Consider the following 21,743-nt stretch of genomic DNA (forward strand, 5'->3'; position numbering starts at 1 on the left):
GCTTACTTTGGTATATTTCTTCCTCCAAAATAATTTAAATTTCTTGATTTAAAAAAAAATTAGAGTACTCTTTAATGTGTTTACACTGTATAATGAAAACATGGAGACATGCATGGGCTATGCCTTTTTTTTTCTTTTTTTTTTTAAAGTGTGCATGTGCAGAAAGAGAAGGGGCAGTGGGAGAACCTTAAGTGGACTCCATGCCCAGGTCAGAGCCCAACATGGGGTTTGATTCTCATGACCCTGAGATTATGTCCTGAGCAAAAATCAAGAGTCAATGCTCAACCAACTGAGCCATACACGTGCCATTTTTAAATGGAAAATCCAAGAAGCTTTCAAAAGATCAAATATGAAGTCATTAACAAAGCCTGGAAAAAGGCTAATAAATGTGCTAAGCTACTCTCTCTCTCTGAAAGAATGATATTAGAACAACCAACCTTTGTCCAGTGAGTGGGAATATTTATATGATAGATGTAAGAGTCATAATTATTATTATGATTAGACGTGATGTTTAATGTTCTTTTTCTTCAGGTTTATTCAGGTATTACTGAGAAGTAAAGTTGTATATTTAAAGTGTGCAATGTGATGATTGGATATACGAGTACATTGTGAAAAGACTCCTGCTTCAGACCTTATTCATTTTATAACTGAAAGTCTGTACCCTTTTACCAGTCTCTTCATATTTTCCCCATTCCTCCAGTCCCTAGCAACCACTTTTCTACTATTTCTATGAGTTAGACTTTAAAAAAAAAAAAAAGTTCCACATTTAAGTGATATCATTCAGTATTTGTCTTTTTCTGTTTGGCTCATTTCACTTAGTATAATGCTCTCTAGGCTTCAACCATGTTGTCAAAAATAGCGGAATTTCTTCTTTTTAAGTCTGAATAGTATTTCATTACATATATAATATATACACACACATACACAAACCACATTTTCTTTATGCATTTGTCTATGAGTTGTATCTTGACTATTGTGAATAATGCTGCAGTGAGCACAGGAGTATAGATAACTCTCAGGGATAATGATTTTATTTCCAACTCTCAGGGATAATGATTTTATTTCCTTTGGCTATATGTCCAGAAGTGAAATTGCTGGATCATATGGTAGTTCTATTTTTAACTTCTCAAGGAACCCCTCTGCTATTTTCCATGGGGGCTGTACCCGTGTGCGTTCACACCAGCGATGTAGTAGGGTTCCCTTTTCCTTGTATCCTTGCTAGCATTAATTATCCCTTGTATTTTTGATGATAGACATTATAACAGGTGTGAGATGATATTTCAGTGTGATATTGATTTGTATTTTCCTGAAATTACTGATATTGAATGCCTTTTTGTGTACCTGTAGGCCATTTTGTATGTCATCTTTGGAAAAATGCTCCTTCGGTTTTTTAAATTAGATTGTTGATTTTTTTTTTTTTTTTTTTTTTTTGCTGTTAGGTTGTAGGGGTTCCTTATATATTTTGGGTATGAACCCCCTTTTGGATATATGGTTTGCAAATATTTTCTTCCCGCCCATAGGTTGTCTTTTCATTTTCTTGGTGGTTTCCTTTGCTGAGAAGCAGCTTTTAGTTTGAGTATTTCACTCATTTATTTTGCTTTTGTTGCCTTTGCTTTTGGTGTCACATCTAAAAAATCTTTGCCAAGATCAGTATCAAGGAGTTTACCCGTGTTTTCTTCCAGGAGTTTTATGGTTTCAGATCTTACATTTTTAAATCCATTTTGAGTTAATTTTTGTGTATGCTGTAAGATAGGGGTCCAGTTTCATTTTTTTTTTTTTCCTATTTGGCTATCCAGTTTTCCCAGCACCTTTTATTGTGACTGTTCTTTCTTCATTGTATATTTTTGGCTCCTTTGTTGAAAATTAATTGATCATATATGTGTCTGTATTTCTGGGTTCTCTATTCTCCATTTGACCTATGTGGCTGTTTTTACAGTATTGTAATGTTTTGGTCACTACAGCTTAGTAATATAGTTTGAAATCAGGAAGGGTGATGTCTCCATCATTTCCTTCTTTCTCAAGTTTACTTTGGCTGTTGAGGGTTTTTTGTGGTTCTTTAAGATTGTTCTATTTCTTTAAGATTCTTCTAAAGTTTAAGATTGTTCTATTTCTGTGAAAAATGCCATCAGAATTTTGATAGGGATTGCATTGTGTCTGTTGATTGCTTTGGATAGTATGGACATTTTAACAATATTCTTCCAATCCATGAGCACAGAACAATTTTCCATTTATTTGTGTCTTAATTCCTTTTGCTAATGTCCTACAGTTTTCAGTGTATAGATCTTGTGGCTTCTTGGTTAAACTTATTTCTAGTTATTTTATTCTTTTTGTTCTTAATGGGATTGTTTTTTTCTCATTCTGAAAGTTTGCTATTGTGTAGAATAAACACAACTGACTTTTATGTATCAATTTTATATCCTGAAACTTTATGGAATTATTTTATTCTAACAACTTTTTTGGAGGGAGGAGTCTTTAGGGTTTTCTAAATATAGTATTGTGTCATTTTTAAACACAATTTTATTCCTTTCTAGTGTGGATGCCTTTTATTTATTTTTCTTGCCTAATTGCTTGGGTTAAGACTTCTAATACTGTGATAAGTAAAAAGTGGCAAGAGTGGATATCCTTGTCTTGTCCCTGAAAAGCTTTGAGCTTTTCTCTGTGGAGTATGATGTTAACTTTGGGTTTGTCATGTATGACTTTATTATGTTGAGGTGCATTCCATCTATACCTAATTTGTTGAGGGTTTTTTATCATGAAACAGTGTTGAATTATGTCAAAATGCTTTTTCTGTATCTATTGAAGTGATCATTTTTAGATTTTTATCTATGGAGATCATATGATTTTTATCCTTCATTTTGTTAATGTGGTATATCATATTGATTGATTTGCACGTTTTGAACTATCCTTGAATCTCAGGAATAAACCCTACTGGATCATGGTATCTGATTCTTTTAATGTAATATTGATTTAAGTTTGCTCATATTTTGTTGAGGATTTTTGCACTGTTCATCAAAAGTATTGACTTGTAATTTTCATTTCTTGTGTAGCATTCTCTTTTTTTTTCTTGTATCTTTCTTATAATGATACTCATTGCTAAGTCTGCTTGTATACATCAAAGTGACCTGATTTCAGATACATGACTATAACTCATATACAAATTGGGCTCTGTTTTTAAAAATTCAATTTACTTAACATATAGCATATTATTAGTTTCAAGATAGAATTTAGTGATTTATTAGTTGATTATAACACTCAGTGCTCATTATGTCAAATGCCCTCCTTAATGCCCATCATCCAATTACCCCATCTCTCTACCTACTTCTTCTCCAGCAACCCTCAATTTGTTTTCTATAGTTAAGAGTCTCTTATGGTTTGCCCCTCTCTCTGTTTTTATTTTTCCTTCCCTTTTCCTGTGTTCATCTGTTTTCCTGTGTTCATAAATTCTATGTATGAGTGAAATCATGGTATTTGTCTTCCTCTTACTTATTTCACTTAGCATGATACCCTCTAGTTCCATCCACACCATTGCAAGTGTTAAGAATTCATTCTTTGTGATGAATAAATAATATTCCATTACACACACACACACCACATCTTCTTAGTCCATTCATTTGTTTATAGACATCTGGGCTCTTATATTTTAGCTATTGTGGACATTGAGGTGTGTGTGCCCCCTTAGAATCACTATTTTTGTATTCTTTGGATGAACACCTAGTGGGCTCTGTGATTCTTACTTGTCTTTCATGGGTTTAAAGTAGAAGTTGCCAGCTGAAGGTGTGAGGAAATTAGCTTGAAGTTGATGTGCAAAGATAAAGGATGATCATCAGGACTAAAGAAAGGTACTGCAGTGCAGTTGCCCTGGGAAGTAAAAATAAAAGGAACTATATTGACAGATGAACTTGTCTACAGAAAAGTCAGTAAAATATACTAAGAGTGGGAGAATAAAAAGAAAAGAGAATATGAAAAAGAGCCTCCTTCAAGACTGAAATATTAGTAAGACTGCAGGAGCTGTGAAAGGAAGAATTAGAGAGGAAATTTCCATTGGATTTCTAAGTGTTTAGAATATGTGTGTATTTGCATTCATTTTGTCTGTGTTCACTGTTGAATTTTTTCCAAGTGTGGATGGTTATATTTCTTGATAGAGAGGGTTAGGGTATCCCCCTCTTCTGATAGGTATTCTCTCTGTGATTTCCTTCTGCTTTAGCAGGAGAGAGTTGGATGACATTTAGTTGCACAATTTCTGACAGTAAATTTTTAGGGTAGTTTATTTTTATTTATTTATTTTTATTTTTTATATTTTTAAATTATTTTTAATTACTTTTTATTTTTTATGGGTTGTTTAATTTAAATTCAATTAGCCAGTGTATCATTAGTTTTAGATGTAGCTTTCAATAATTCATTAGTTATGTATAATACCCAGTGCTAATTCCATCACATGCCCTACTTAATTTTTAGGGTCAGTTTTTCAGCCTTTTTCATAGGTAAGCATTGGGTTATATTTTTGAAGTTGCAATGGATTATCCTCTAACAGATGTTCCTGTACTTTTAAACTCCATCTTACTCCTTGTCTGTCTCATTAGATAGAGCTCTTGATTCTCTACTTTACTCTTTTCCCCTTGGCTTTGAGCCCAGGAATAACTAAGTATAGAATTGGGAGGTGCTTGTATTTGCCTACTAGGACCTTGACTTTGCTGCCTCCTCCTCCTCCTCCTACCCCCACCCCCACCCCTGCCATTTTAAGTTGTTGAGTTCTGAGAAATAGAACTTTGACTTTCTAGGATTATGGGTATTCTTGGCAACTTTCAGACTTGCAGATTCTTAGATCTACAAGGACTTATTTTCCATTTTCTTTTCTGTGGATCTATTGTCAGGATTTGGGTTCATTTTGTTTTTAATTGTGAAAGCCCCTTGGTTCTTGGTCGAGTGGTAGGCACCTCCTCCCTGTGCCATCCTCAGCCTGCCTCTGTTTCATCCACCATGCCATCCATACAGCACACCAGGTTGAATAATTTGTGATCTAGAGGCCTCTGTTCCTTATTGAGGCATCATATTGCACAAAGAAGAAAGGAGGAGGGGAGTTCCTCTTGCCCCTCAAATGAGCCCATTCTCCTAAAGATATATTGACTGAAGAAGTTTAATACTAACTAAAAGTTCATTATAATTTTAGCACTTATTCGAGATTGTTCACAACTGTTTCACCCAACCATCAAAACTTACTAGATATGTGCTGTTTGCTAGATACTGAGTAGACTCTGGGGATAAAATAGTGAGCAAGGTACATATGTTTCTTTCTTCATGGAGCTTCCTGTCTAGTGAGGCAGGTACAGGGTGTTCTGGAAATACACAAAGGAGTACCAGCCTCAACTGTGTATTTGAGTGAAGGGGGTAGTGTAGGGGAAGCATTTTGGAGGAAGTTATATAAACAGCCAGGATAGAGCAAGTTGGGAATTGTGGAGAGATGTGATGTGCTTGCTGCTAGTGTGTAAGGGGTTGATGCAGTGTGAAAGCCCGCGTGCAAATGAGAAGATAGAGGCATATGTGAAAATGAATTGAGAGAATGCATGTTTGGGTAAAGTTCAGTATGCCTGGATTTTGGAGTATGAAGGAGATAGTGGTTAAAGTTTGAGGCCAGAAAGGTAGCAAGAAACCAGATCAGTCCTCCTATATAAGATGTTTAGTAGTTTATCCTGAAATTGGTTAAGAGTGCTTTTTAAGTGCTTTAGATGAGGAGATGGCTTGAACAGACTCGCATTTTAGAATGAATGTCTTTTGTGGGAAGAACAGATTCAAGGGGTTTAGGATTGAAACTAGAGATTGTTTAGGAAGTTATTACAGAGATCCAGGTGAGAGAATATGGTGATTTTGAAATAGGTTAGGGATAATGAAGGAACCAGAAATTGGGTTTATGGGAGATGTTTAGGAGGAAACTTGGGGTTTGATGAGGGATTGGACATGAATGACAAAGAGGAGGAGGAGTCAAGTGTGACTTCCAGGTCAAGACTGGGCACTGGAATGAACGATGGACTGTTCACTAGATTTAGAGGAAGAGTGGCTGGGGGTATGAGCTGGGAAGGGTGAAGGGAGATGAGTTTAATTTTGGGTTTGTTAAATGTGAAATGCCTGTGAACTATCCATGTCGGTGTGTTTTATCTGAATAAAAGTGTTGGTTATGCAAGTCTGAAATTCAGGGTGTTGCCTGGGCAAGAAGTTTTGGGACTCATGTAGGCACAGTATTCCCTACAGTGCGTGCCTCTATAACACGAATTAGCTCTTGAGTGCTTGGTAAATGGTGAAATAATGTTAGGATTATGTAAAATGTTGGTTCATATGCATTTTTTTTCTAGACAAGGGGAGATAGGGTAAGTGGCAATATGTGATCACTAGGCAGGAAGAAAGCGCTTAGCTCTGTTGATGTACAATGAATAGGAATTCTCTTGTCTGTATTTTAAGAAAATTAAACAAATGCCTGTTCTTTGGGCGCCTCTACGGTGAACTCGCTACTTGCCTGCTTAAGGACAGAACCCCACTGGCTTATAGCTGCACATCTACCTGCTTTGCCTCTGCACATGCTGGTCCTACCCTGATTAAAGTATTGCCATTCTTTCCACTTTATTTTTATGCATTTTAAATATCTGCTGTGGTATCTTTTGTTCATGATGAGATGCATGATTAGATGGCCTAAATCGGATCCCAGGGACCATTATAGTTTTTATTAGCATTCAGATTACAAAATTGCATAGATTTTGAGCAGACTGCTCAAACTATTTTTCCTATAAGCTCTGTGTAATTTTGCAGAACCTGAGGATTTTTTTTTTAAGGAATTCATTATCTTATAGCAGAGATGCCTTATATCGAAAATTTGTCAGTAGAAAAGATTATGCAAGGAAGTGTGACAAAAATAGTGACAACCAAAATAAGTTCAGAATGGAATCCTAAAAACAAAATGAAACAACAACAACAACAACATCAAAAAAAAAAAAAAAAAAAAACAACCCCAAACTACTCAGTATTTATTGGCCAGAACAAGAAGCCTGTAAAAGACAGAGTAGGAGGGGGTCCAGAAGAGGCAAATCAGAAGAGTGGGCACCTTCAAGTTGGTTTCAGTGCCCCAGAAGTCTTTGACAGTTTCTTTGCTTTGTGGTGAAGAACATATCCTAGGTGGTTCTTCTATGTTGTATTCCCCAGACCTACAAGTCCACTGTTTCTCCAAGACAGCCCTGATTACTTTTAGTAGAAAATTGTGATTAGCAATAACAGTCTAGGCAATAGTTAATTTGGTAATTGTTTCTACACCTTTTCAGTGAACAGAGCTAAGAATATAGATCTTGTTTTTAAAAGAAGATAGATCCTAAGTTTAATACATCCCATTCAAATTTAGATTTTTACTTCTTTGATATTTGTATCTTTTAATGTTGACAACTTTTAAAAAAAAATAACATTAACACTGTTACAGATTTGCTTTGTCCTAATGTGGATAATAGTTTTAGGTTAACGATACCAGTATTATTACTAAAGATAAAGCCACTGAAATAATTGCTCTCTTTGCCCTCTACCAATTTTTTTTAGTGACTTTTCATATTTTTCTGGAGTATTCAGTAAGAGAAACAACTCTTATTTTTATACTCATATAAGTTTATGATGAATAATATTTAAAGCACATTCCATGAAAAGTACAACTGGCACAGATTGGAAATACATGTATCATTTGGTAAACTCTATACTCAACAGATCAGAAAAGTATGAAGCTGTATCAAAAAGAAGCCAGAGGGATGCCTGGGTGGCTCAGTCAGTTAAGCGTCTGCCTTCAGCTCAGGTCATGATCCCAGGGTCCTGGGATCGAGTCCCGCTTTGGACTCCCTGCTCAGAGAGGAGCATGCCCCTCTCCCTGCCTGCGCACGAGTGCACCCCCCCCCTCTGGCAAATAAATAAATAACATCTTAAAAAAAAAAAAAAGGTAGCCAGAGAATGGCTTTTAGGATACTAGTCAATACAGAGTTAATGAAAATCTTTGGTAAATCAGAGATTAAGAATACTCCTATTATAATGACCCTTTTTGTTTGAGTATATGATATAAAGCAAAGGCTTAGAGCTTTTTAAGATTTATGTTAAATATATATTTAAATATAGTTGATATGTATATGTTATAGTTGGACACATGTAGATATATAATTACAAACATGTATATTGGAGGATGTGCTCAATGAGGTAAAAAAAAAAAAAACCTGAAAATGGATCTAGGAGGTGTGTATTTTTAAGTTATTTCAAATTTATGCTTTAATATATGATATACCAGAATATTTCTATTCCCTGAGTTTTAAAAATTAAAATATAATTGACCAATAACATTGTATTAGTCTTAGGTATACAACATAATTATTTGCTATGTGTATATACTTGCAAAGTGATTACCACAATAAGTTAACATCTCACCACACATGGTTAACAGAAATCTTCTTTTCTTCTGATGAGAGCTTTTAAGATTTATTCTTTTAACATTTTTTAAATATCCCCCTGGCTTTTTTACTTAAAACTATACCTGAAGAATGGTAGACTATTAATATATTAATAAATTAAATATTTCTATCTCAATTATTTGTTTACTGAATATCATTTTCATCCAGAAATAATATGAATTAAGCATCCAAAGCAAGGGGGGCGGATTTTTGTTTAGTACTGATCTCTGCAATCTATTAAAATACATGAACATTTTATTATCAGTATAGTAGTATCATTAATACGTAACACTAACCTATTAATATTAATGTGAAACAAACAATAAAGTCTTTGTTCTTGCTCTGGAGACTGTTGATCAGACTGCTAATCTAATGCATATGGTCCCAGAGATACATTATGAAACTTATTTTATAGTAATGATATTAACTTTCATACTATAGTGAAATAATGTATATTGACAACCTACTTGAGTTTCTTACAAAAATATGTACCTATTTCAAAGCACAATTTATAATCCTGAATGACGATGAGGGAAGATTCTCACATACTCTGGTGCTGTGATACAGTGTTCATTCTGGGCAGGAGCTTACTCATTCTCCCTGAGTAGAATTTAAATTTAAATCCATGACTCTTTGTGTAAGCATTACTCACAGTACTCCACTGTATGCCTTTCTGAGTTAGTTGCTTTTTTAACTCGGGATTTTGGCTCTATTTACTTTGTAACATTTATTTTTAATTTTTATTGATTTTTTTAAATTAAAAACTTTTTGTGAAACAACTTCAAGTTTACAGAAAGGATGCAATAATAGTACAGAGAACTCCTATATAGTCTTCATATTCCCTGTTATTTCCACATTTGTTTTATCATTCTTTCTTCCTCTCTCCTACATCTGTCTATGAAGATTTCTTTTTAACCATTTGAGAGAAAGTTGAGGTTGTGATAACTATTGCTAAATTGTTCAGTGTGTATTGTCTAAGAATAAGAACACCAAAATCAAGAAATTTAACACTTATCCAATACTATTACCTGGGACATTTCCTTTTTAAGCACCAAGTTAAATTGTTCCTTCCACATGTGTTCTTGTTTGTTTCGTGTGGGATTAATCTTGACATTAATATAATTCATGGAGTGGTTGACCATATCTTAACTTTAAATATCCTTATAATTATTGGGGCAGTAGGTTAAGTGTCTCACTTTTGATTTTGGCTCAGGTCATGGTCTCAGAGTCATGGGATTGAGCTGTACATCGGGCTCTGTGGGGAGTCTGCTTGAGATCCTCTCTCTCTCTCCCTCTATCCCTGCTCATGTTTTCTTTCTCTTTCTCTCAAATCTTAAAAAAAAAAAAAAAAATCCTTATAATTACCCATTTTTAGAAATGTTGCTTTTTTTCTCAAATAGTATTTTATCTGGAAATATAGAAATGATGCTTATTTTTAGTTGCTAATGAACATATTTACATTTTGAAAGATTTAACTGTGCTTTTTAAATGTAATAAAATCTAAAAGCTTTAAATAAAGCTATGCTAGCCTTTTCCCCTTTACTGAATAGCCTAAAAACTCATCTATGTCTCTTAATTAAAAAACAGTCTTAGACTACCTAAATTTTGCCTTTAAGGATTATAAAATTAAGCACATTATCGTTCTTGTGATAGTATGAGTTTGACTCCATTCATATATTTGTTTAGTTTTCTGTTTACCCATATTAGAATTTTTTTTTAAGATTTTATTTTTATTTATTTATTCATAGAGATGCAGAGAGAGAGAGAGGCAGAGACACAGGCAGAGGGAGAAGCAGGCTCCGTGCAGAGAGCCCGATGTGGGACTCGATCCAGGGTCTCCAGGATCAGGCCCCGGGCTGCAGGCGGCGCCAAACTGCTGCGCCACCGGGGCTGCCTCCCATATTAGAATTTTTATACCAGATTATAAAAATGGATTAAATTCATTTTACTTTATCAGTACAATGTCAGCTCAGTACTACAATGACGATTGTTTCTAATAATACAAGTTAAGAATGTCAGAGTGCTTGGAACATCATAAATAAAAGGCACAGAAGGGTTAATTGTAAAATAGAAAAAAAAAACCACATCAACACTAACCTAAACTAAAATAAAGCTGATATGTTTTAATAACAGATAAGGTAAATTTTATGACAAACATTTGATATAGAAGAACATTTCATGGTTATAAAACAGTTATAATAAATCTAATTTTTATGTCCTATAAGTCTGTTGTGTATTGTTTCTCTTTGGTGTTAGACCTGTGGTGTATGATGGATTATTTCTAATTGGATGCTAGTTATTTCTAATTGACTATTATTTGAACTCGAGGATGATATTATCTTCCTCCAAGGAAGATGAACCTTTGTTTATAGTAGGTGTCTAGGCTGAGGGCACTAATAATTCCAGATATCTAGACCCAGTCAGGAATGGAAGGATTTATAGCTGAACTTCACTCCAAGTGAAGGGGAGTCTGAATCCAGGGCATCCTAACTCCCAGGCTGTAGCATTTGATGACCCAGTTTGGCAAGTCCTAAATTCCATTATTTGTTCCCTGGCCAGGTAGGACTTCGTTCAGTCTGTTCACTTCTGTTCAGATCTTCACCCTCTTAAGATCACTGAGGCAGGGCACCTGGGTGGCTCAGTCAGTTAAGCATCTGACTCTTGATTTCAGCTCAGGTCATGTTCTCCAGGTGGTGAGATAGAGACTGGAGTTGGATTCCCACTGGGCATGGAACTTGCTTAAGATTCTCTCTCTCCCTCTTCTTCTGCTCCACCTCCCACCCCCCGACCAAGAAAAGAGAAAAGATCACCAAGGACAGATTCTGAAAATTCTATTGATTTTGATCAACTGTAGAGAGATATTTTATAAATATTTGTCTAAAACTCTATTTATAGGGATCCCTGGGTGGCGCAGTGGTTTGGCGCCTGCCTTTGGCCCAGGGCGTGATCCTGGAGACCCGGGATTGAGTCCCACGTCGGGCTCCCTGCGTGGAGCCTGCTTCTCCCTCTGCCTATGTCTCTCTCTCTCTCTCTCTCTCTCTCTGACTATCATAAATAAATAAAAAAAATTAAAAAAATTAAAAAAAGAAATTAAAAAATTAGAACTCTATTTATAACTGAATATGAAGCTAGCTTTACTGAATTAATGAGTTCCGTAGCATACAATATGACAGTAGTGCTAAAACTAAGACACTATGGGAACAAACGTCTATCTGAAATAGCTTTATTGGTGTGATATTGTCAAACATTTAAAAATGTTTGATCTGGGATGCCTGGGTGGCTCAGTGGTTGAGCATCTGCCTTTGACTCAGGTTGTGATCCCAGGGTCCTGGGATGGAGTTCCACTTCCGGCTCCCTGTGAAGAGCCTGCTTCTTCCTCTGCCTGTGTCTCTGCCTCTCTCTGCGTGTCTTTAATAAATAAGTAAATAAATCAAATCTTTAAAAAAAAGTTTGATCTATGCAAAAAAATAAGAAAATCCTAAAAGGGAAAATAGACAAAACCATAATCCAAGAAGAGTGAACATACTTCTTTCAGTAATGGAGCAGATAAATACTCAGTATAAGTGTGTGCATGTGTGTGTGCACACACATACACATACATGGTTTGAACATTGTCCAAGAAGTGATTCAATTAACATGTACTCATTAATTGCAGATATGTTCATTTCATGTATGCATTGAACATTTACCAAAATTGGCCACAGAATCAGTCTGAGCATATTTCAAAGGATTAATCTTATAGACTGTTCTCTGGCCTCAGTGGAATTAAGCCAGCAATCAATAATAGTAACAAAATTTGAATGTTTGGAACATATACTTATGGCTGTGTCTTGTGGACATGGAAGGATTACCTAAATAGTACATAAATTCATACCTAAACAGTACATAAATTCACCATAAACTAAACTAAAATATTAGACTTAAAAACTAAGAACTTTTGTGCATTCTACAACATCATTAAGTGTGAAAAGACAAACCATGGACTGGAAAATAAGTCTTGAAATGCGTATATCTGACAAAGGAATCCTATCTGGAATGTATAAAGAATTTCTACTGTCAATACAATAATCCAGTGGAATAATGAGCGATAGATGAGAGTAGACATATCACAAAGATATCCAGAAAACAAACATTCAATTGCATTAGTCAAGGAAATGTAAATTGAAATCACAGTGAAATACTAGCACAGGCTCATTAGAATGACTAAAATTATGAAAGATAAGTTTAGGTATTGATGAGGATGAGGAATAACAAGCCCATATAATGATGGTGGAGTAGAAAAGTGGTACTGCTGCTTTGAATAATTGTGATTTTTAAAAGTTGATTGAATTAGTTTACTTTGACCCAGTAGTTTACTACCTGGTATATACCCAATCAATATGTGTGCACTTATGCGCCAAAAGATGTGCATAAGAATGGTCACTGAATCCTTGTTTGCAGTCGCCCCAAACCAGAAAACCTAACTAGCTATTTACAGTAAAATAGATAAATAAATAGTTTATTCATACAAAGGAATGCTGTACAATGAAAAAAAGATTGTATATAACATAAATCTCATGTAGTGTTGACTGAAAGATGAATATATACTCTAATTCGATTTATATCAAAATAAAATCAGAAAACCTAAATCTTACTTTGTTGGAAGTCAGAATAGTAGTTGCCTGAAGGATAGAGGGAATAGTGACTGACAGGGTACATAAAATAATTTCTGATAATTTTTATCTGCATTTTGGTTACACGGGTATGTTAACTTTGGGATAGTTCATTGGACCTGTATACTTACCATTTGTTACTATTTTGTATATTTTTGAATGTGTATTAATGTCAATTAAGAAAATTAGGGATCCCTGGGTGGCGCAGCGGTTTGGCGCCTGCCTTTGGCCCAGGGCGTGATCCTGGAGACCCGGGATCGAATCCCACATCAGGCTCCCGGTGCATGGAGCCTGCTTCTCCCTCTGTCTATGTCTCTGCCTCTCTCTCTCTCTCTCTGTGACTATCATAAATAAATAAAAATTAAAAAAATAAAAATAAAATTAAAAGCCGATGTGGCTGACCTGGATGAAAGTGAGAAAAGTGGGGAATGGTAAATTCCAAGATCAGGGAGCTAGAAAGGAGCCTTATCAACCTGAAGGAGGAATTTTGGTAATGTTTTAATGTAATGGGAAGTCACTGGAGAATTTTTGGCAGCAGAAAACCTTAACTGAATTACACTTAATAAGCTTACTTGGGGGGATCCCTGGGTGGCGCAGTGGTTTGGCGCCTGCCTTTGGCCCAGGGCGCGATCCTGGAGACCCGGGATCGAATCCCACATCGGGCTTCCGGTGCATGGAGCCTGCTTCTCCCTCTGCCTATGTCTCTGCCTCTCTCTCTTTCTCTCTCTGTGACTATCATAAATAAATAAAAATAAAAAAAAAATAAGCTTACTTGGCTGCTGTGTAGAGACTGGATTGTGGTAAGAACAAAAGCAAGAGTGACTAGTGCAGGCAGGAGGTAGTAGTGACTTTAACTAGGGTCGTAACAGTGGCGATGTGAACAGTGACCCAGTCCAAAGTATATTTTGAAGTTAGAGCTGTGAAGACATGTTCATAGATTAGATCGGGAGATCAGCAAGAAACAGGATGCCACTGAGGTTTTGGCCTGGGAAGCTGGGTAAGTGGTGGTGCTATTTACTGAGGGAACAGCACATTTAAGGAGATATCAAGAGATTTACTTTGGACGTATGAACATTGAGAAAAATATTAGACATTTCAAGTGGAGACATTAGGCAGCTAGAAATAAAAGTCTAGAGAAATCAGGATGGGGAAATAAGTTCAGTCTTTAATGATACAGTGCTTAAATTCCTGGAGCCCTTGGAAGAGGTCACCTAGGGAGCAAATGTAGAAAGAACAGAGTGCAAATGAAGTGGAGGGATGGCATGTGATCATGGTGGGGAGGGTTAGGGTTAGGGTTGGATGTCAAGGAGAAGAGAAAGAGCAACTAATGAGATAGAAGGAAAACCAAGAGAGTACGGAGTCTCAAAGTCAAATGAAGGGTTTCCTGAAGTAGGGAGACCCTACTGAGATAACCAGTCATATGAAATGAGATTTGACTAGTGGGTTTGGTAGGATGCAGGGAGGGTATTTGAGGAGAGTTAGGAATTAGAATGACATCTTACATTTGGGGAATGAAGCCATACAGTATAACCATTAATACAATAAAATTTGAAGACTTTGAAGCCTTTTAAAGTCTAGCAGGTTGTTGGTTAAAAAGTTTGCAACAGTAAATTTTGAAAGTTTCAAGGGAGACTTCCTGTAAGCAACCTATAATGGATTCTTTTTTTTTTTTTTAAGATAAAAAATTAGTTCTGAATCTGCCACGAAGGTGCTGCATCTCTTTCAGTGCTGATCAGCATTTATATTCTTAGTATCTCCAAGTGAGGCAGCTTGCATCTTCCCAGCCTTTCTCTTAATTGAACGGTTTTAAAAACTGGCTCTTCATGGTACTTGTATCAAGGATTTCTTATTTTGAAAGCTTGCCGTTAGTGCTTTCTAAAATCTTGAAGTCTTTGATTTCATTCACGTTAATACTATGGGTGAAACAAAATGTATTATGAACGGAGTCAGTGAACACAGGATCTGTAGTTTCTGTGTCAAAGACTACGAGGCTCATACATTTCTTTCTCTGTTGATTTTAGATGATAAAGGCCCTCTGTAGAGAACTGGACTTTTAGGTGGTTCTCTTGTCAAGCAAGGAGGATTTCAGAAGATACAATGGGAGTGACTAGTCGGGGACAAGCAGTGTTAGCAGGAAAAGTCACACAAGGCAGCCTATATTGTGATGCGGAAGCACGACAGGATGTAGACATGGTTCTAATTAACAATGTGGTGAGAGGCTTTTTTTTTTTTTTTAATTGAAAAGAACATGGACTCAAACAGATCCAGAAAAAAGAATGGAGAAGTTATTAGAAAAAATGCGTGGATCAAATGGAAATTGATAGACAAAACTTTCAGCATAGCGTGTCTTCCTGCAAAATTGAACTGCAAGTATGGACTTAAGGATTTTAAGTGGCATATTTGTTTTTCTCTCTCTCTCTGCTGCTTTTTGTACATTTGCTTTTTTCTCTGTGCTGTACAGGCTGCGTGCAGCCTTCTCCGTTTATTCGTCATCACTCCTTATAATTTCTGCTTTAACTTGGCTATCATGTCGTCTTCGGCTTAAATTTCAAATGACCTTTAAGCTTTGGCTGTCATCAACTCACAGCTGCCCACTGTATTTTGGTTTAAATACCTAAGAGTGAGAGTCGTGTCTAATGCACTTTCCTTTCTCTCCCTTTGTTCCCTGGGCCTTGGAGTTCTGGTTTACCTCGACGTAAACCCTGCCTGTGGTGCCCACCCCTAGTTCAGCCACTGCCAGGGAAGGGCAAAGTGTTTGGGCAGAGAAGTTTCCTGTAGAGAAAGGGCAGTGATGGCGCAGACAGTGGCCTTCTCTAGTATGTCTTCCTTCCTTTAAAATTATGTGATTAATTGAAATTGTAAAAGCTTGGAATTTTGGAGGAATGGTATGAAGGCTTTGTGTTTTGTGGAATAAGCATGGCAAGCCTGGTGGGAGATGAAGTTACAGGTAGGCTGGGCCATACTGCAGAGAGCGTTGCATGTCATGGAACAGAGTTTGAATTGTATGTGTCTCAGATGAGTATCCATGTTTGTTCAAATATGTATTAGAGATATATAGGGAAAAATCTGAAGGGTTATGTATCAAATTAATAATAACTGTTTCTCTGGAAAGAGGGAGGAGACTAGGATTGGGGTTGTGGTCAGATTTTACCTTTATATGTAAATATTTGATAAAGAGGGATATAGTCATTGCTGTTTGTGGAATTCAGAGTTAAGTAAAAGAGGTAGAAGGCAGTGACCAGGGGAGTGTGGTTTGAAGCAGAGTCCGTCTGTGAGGTCTGTAGATCTACCTAGTGTGCGGCCCCAGAGGGAGGCAGTTCTGAGCCCTAGGACTCCAAAGAACAGTCAGAAAACCAAGATCCAGTCCAGCTCTAAGTTGTTAGCAAGACATTCCTTAACATTAACAACTTTCAGATGCAATGTGATTTAAAAAAATGGAGAATAGACTATGAAGCAAGGACTTCTAAAATAATAAATTGTTATTAAAAATGGTAATGCTCTCTTTTCATTAAAATTTGTAAGATTTCATAATGTTGAAATGTATACAATTGAGTTTGAGTCAGTAACAGTTGACTATGTCATAATAGGACACTCATAACATGATATTTGCCTGTACAAGGAATATCAGACATTGTAGATTTAACTTATAAATGTTGACACCAAAAGATGTAGGTAGTAGCTAAAGAATGTTATTCATTTTCATGTTATTTATATGGTCTTCTAAAATTTAATCTTAGCATATAGTCTGTAAAATGTATAAGAAATTGCATATGTTTCTTAGTGTTTTCTTAAGGTTTAAAAGTTCAAGAACTTTTATTTTTTGATCATGATTTTTAAAGATTTTTAAGTAATTTCTGTATCCAACGTGGGACTTGAACCCACAACCCCAAGATTAAGATCACATGCCCTACCGACTGAGCCGGCCAGACACCCGTGTCCTGTCTTTTTTTCTTTTTCTCTTTCTTTCCTTTTTTCTTTTTCTCTTTCTTTCCTTTTTTCTTTCCTTTTTTCTTTCTTTCTTTCTTTCTTTCTTTCTTTCTTTCTTTCTTTCTTTTCTTTCTTCTTTTCTTTCTTTCTTTCTTTCTTTCTTTCTTTTCTTTCTTCTTTTCTTTCTTTCTTTCTTTTTTTGGATTTTGTTTTTTAAAATCTCTACACCTGATGTGGGAAAAGTTTCAAGAACTTTAAAATGGCTGAACTAAGTATGAAAAAACTTGAAAGAAAAAAAACAACAACACTTGAAAGAGTTGAAGAAATTGTAATGAAGGATTAGAAGAACCAGACAGAAATGCCCTTTCTATTTAGTTAATGCCTACGGAATTCTTAAGTGCCTGACGTTGTTCCAAATGCTTCACGTTTTAACTCATTTAATACTGTGCTGACAAAGACACACTGATTAAAAAGGATCAAGAATGAGAGGAACTAAAATAGTCTAACAGAAGTTCTGAATAATGAGAAAAGAATCTAACACAGGAAATATGCTATAGTGTGAGCACTGATAAAAACGGAATCCTTTGTTATCACATGTATACTTACTTTGTTTTATTTAGTACGTCTGCTTTTTCAAATACATAAGTGACTGCCCTTTTCAGTGACATTCAACAAATTAGAGATACTTTCAGCCAAATCTTATTTTCTAAAACTTATGTTTAGGGATCCCTGGGTGGCTCAGTGGTTTAGCGCCTGCCTTTGGCCCAGGGCGCGGTCCTGGAGTCCCAGGATCGACTCCCACATCAGGCTCCTGGCATGGAGTCTGCCTCTCTCTCTATCTCTCTCTATGTCTCTCATGAATAAATAAATAAAATCTTTAAAAAAAATAAAAAATGAAACTTATGTTTAGTAATTGGTTTTTTTAAGAGGTGTATAGTTGGCCCTGTTAAGTGTTACACCTGAGAAAAATGATGTTACTACTTTTATGAACGATGTAATAAATGAAATAATGAAATATGTGAATAAATATGTTAATATTCTATTCAAAGCCACTGAAATGAGCTAGAATAGCTTCGTTACACTCTTCTGATGACTGGTTGACAACACTCAGGGGTTCTGGGAACAATCCCTCTTCTATAATGCTGTATCGGATTTGAAATGACAGGGAATGGGGGAAGAGGACATGAAGCATAACACAAAATACTGATCGAACACATCTTAGCTAAAACAAGTCTATTCCAGATATCAGGCATGTATTTTTGTCCAGTACTCCTGAAATGATATGTTTTAGGGTTTTTCTACAGAGTATCTCCTAAAAGAAATTATTTTAGAAATAAAGATAATTTATTTGGTTTACAATATTTGTGTGTGTATGAGTTTGTTTGTTTTTTGTTTTTTGTTTTTTTTTACAGTATTTTTAAACAACTCTTTGCCTTATTTTCCTAGGGAGTTGGTCTCTCAGTTCATGGGCAATTCCGAGTGGCTACCGAAAAATCTCTTTTTGCGATGCCAGAAACAGCAATAGGTAAAAAAGCCCTGAATTTTTCTCACTTTTAGAATTATCTTGAGATGCATTTCAGATTACAGTGTTGTTAAAGGAACTGATGGAATCTTGCTGAGATACAATAAGGAAAGAACTCTTAAGAAGAAATTAGAATAGGAAGATGCCTGAAGGTTATATTAGCTCAATAATTGTATCTGAAAACACAAAAGCAAGAATACGTAACTGGCAACAGTAGCACACTAGTAGTTAATTTTAGATAAAATATTATTAGGAGAAAATAGTCTTATATTCTTTTTTTTTAAAAGATTTTATTTATTTATTCATGATAGTCACACAGAGAGAGAGAGAGGCAGAGACACAGGCAGAGGGAGAAGCAGGCTCCATGCAGGGAGCCTGACGTGGGATTCGATCCCGGGTCTCCAGGATCGCGCCCTGGGCCAAAGGCAGGCGCCAAACCGCTGCACCACCCGGGGATCCCAATAGTCTTGTATTCAGATCTGTGAATACAAGATTTTTTTTTTTTTTTTAGAGAATGTGCCTGAGTGGGGGCGGGGAAGGGCAGAGAGGGGCAGAGAGAGAATCCCAAGCCGGCTCCATCCTCAGCTTGGAGTCCGATGCAGGGCTCAGTCTCACGACCTTGAGATCATGACCTGAGCCAAAATCAAGAGACACTTAACTGATTGAGCCACCTATGCCCCCTCATTTTGAAATGTTTATATATGATGTGAAATATGGATCAAACGTATAGATCAAATTTATTATTTTGCGTATTGAGATATAGTTGGTCACACACTACATTTTGAAAGAGCTGTTGTTTCTCCACTGATGGGTTTTGTATCTTTTTATGTGTTATATTGGTGTCAACACTTCACTGTCTTGATTGCTGTTGCTTTACAATAGGAATCAGGTAGCAATACACCTCCTATTTTATTGTTTTCTTCAAGATAAAGATCCTTTGTATTTCTGTGTGGATTTTAGAGTCAGCTTGTCAACTTCAACTAAAAAGCCTGCTAGGATCTTGACTAGGATTGTCTAAAATTTAAGGAGAATTGACAACAATAGAGAGTCTTCGGACCTTAGAGCAAGGAAGGTATCTCTCTCTCCACTTGTTTAGATCTTCTTTAATTTCTCTAAGTCAGGTTTTGTAGTTTTCAGTTTATAGGTTTTACATATCCTTTGTCAGATTTATCCTTAACTATTACATACTGTTTGTAACTATTGTAAGTAATAATAAAAAAAATTCAGTTCTGACTTTTAGTTGCCATTATATAAAAATCATTTATTCTTATTTTTTTAATGAAGCATAATTGACATGCAGTGTCTTAGTTTCAGGTGTGCATCATAGTGATCTGATGTTTTATACATCACAGAATGATTCTAACAAGAAGTCTAGTGGCCATCTGTCTCCATACAAAGTTATTATATTACTGACTATATTTCGTCTGCTGTAGATATCTCTGTGACGTCTTTATTTTATAAACGGAAGTTTGTGACTCTTAATCTCCGTCATTTTGCTTGCCCCCCAACCTCTCCCCACTGTGGTAACCAAAAGTTTGTTTCTTCTATGTGTTAGTCTGTTTCTTTTGTTTTTTAGATTGCACACATAAATTATACAGTATTCGTCTTTCTGTGATTTGTTTCACTTGGCATAATATCCCTAAGTTTATCCATACTGTTACAAATGGCAAGATTTCATTCTTTTTTATGGCAAAGTAATATCCCATTGGATATGTGTGTGTGTGTGTCTCCCACACCTTCTTTATCCATTCATCTCTTGATGGACACTTGGGTTGCTTCATATCTTGGCTATTATAAATAATGCTGCAGCGAACATAGGGGTGCATGAATTGGTGTTTTTATTTTTATTTTTTCTGATATATACCCAGAAGTGGAATTGCTGATTTCTAAGATTTTGAGGAACCTCCATATTTTCCACAGTGGCTGTACCAATTTATGTTTCTACTAGCAGTACATGGGATTCCCTTTTGTCCACATCCTTGCCAACACTAGGTTTTGGCTTTTTGGTAATAGCCAATCTGCAAGGTGTGAGGTAATATCTCATTGTGGTTTTAAAATTTTATTTTTTAAATTAAGTTTTAATTTTAATTCCAATATAATTGACATACAATGTATATTAGTTGCAGGTATATAGTATATTGATTCGACACTTCCATATATCACCTAGTACTCCAGTACTCATCACAAGCATCCTCCTTAATCATCGTGGGTTATTTCACCATCCCCCCATCCACCTCCTCTCTGGTAACTACCAGTTTCTTCTTTGTAGTTAAGAATCTGTTTCTTGGTTTGTCTCTCTTGCTTTTTTTCCTTTGCCCATTTGTTTCTTAAATTCCATATAGGAGAAAAATCATATGGTATTTATCTTTCTGTGACTTATTTTGCTTAGCATTATACTCTAGCTCCATTCACATCATTGTAAATGGCGAGATTTCGTTCTTTTTGATGACTGAATAATATCCGTGTGTGTGTGTGTGTGTGTGTGTGTATCATCTCTTCTTTATCCATTCCTGTATCGTTGAGCATTAGGACTGCTTTCACAATTTGGCTATTGTAAATAGTGCTGCTGTAAATGCAGGGGTGCATATATCCTATTGAATTAGTGTTTTTGTTATTTTGGAGGTTATTTTATTTTTTATACAGTTGTAAATGGATTTCTTTCTTTTTTTTTTTTGGATTGTTTTCTTAATTTCTCTTTCTGATAGCTCATTTATTAGGATGTAGAAACACAGTTTATTTCTGTATGTTAATTTTGCATCATGGCATTTTACTGAATTCGTTTATTCTAACAATTTTTTGGTGGACTCTTCGCTGTTTTCCATATAGTATCATGTTATCTGCAAGAGGTAACAGTTTTCTCTCTTCCTTTCCAATTTGGATGCCTTTTATTTTCTTTCCTATTGCCATGGATAGGACTTTTAGTACAATGTTGAATAAAAGCATCAAGAGCAGACATCCTTGTTTTGTTCTGATCTTGCACTTCAGGAATAAATCCCACGTGATTGTGGTGTATGATTATTTTACTGTATTGTTGAATTTGGTTTGCTAATACTTTAAGGATTTTTGCATCTATATTTATCAGGGATATTGGTCTGTAATTTTTGTTTTAGTGGTGGCTTTGTTTGCTTTCAATATTAGGGTAACAATGGGCTCATAAAATGAGTTTGAAAGTTATATTTTTTGGAGTAA

At 35.7% G+C, this 21,743-nt stretch overlaps 1 protein-coding gene across 3 annotated transcripts in view; it reads left to right on the forward strand.

Annotated features, from left to right (window-relative positions):
* The window catches only part of HIBCH (3-hydroxyisobutyryl-CoA hydrolase), a 96,221-nt gene that overhangs the window by 37,864 nt on the left and 36,614 nt on the right, over positions 1 to 21,743 (forward strand). For all 3 annotated transcript variants that reach the window (XM_077885137.1, XM_077885140.1, XM_077885139.1), the window contains one exon: positions 18,479 to 18,557. In XM_077885137.1, coding sequence (XP_077741263.1) covers positions 18,479 to 18,557 — 79 coding nt within the window. The remainder of the gene's footprint in view (positions 1 to 18,478; positions 18,558 to 21,743) is intronic.

This window comes from Canis aureus, chromosome 36 (genome assembly GCF_053574225.1).
Source record: "Canis aureus isolate CA01 chromosome 36, VMU_Caureus_v.1.0, whole genome shotgun sequence".
NCBI classification, from domain to species: Eukaryota; Metazoa; Chordata; class Mammalia; order Carnivora; family Canidae; genus Canis; species Canis aureus.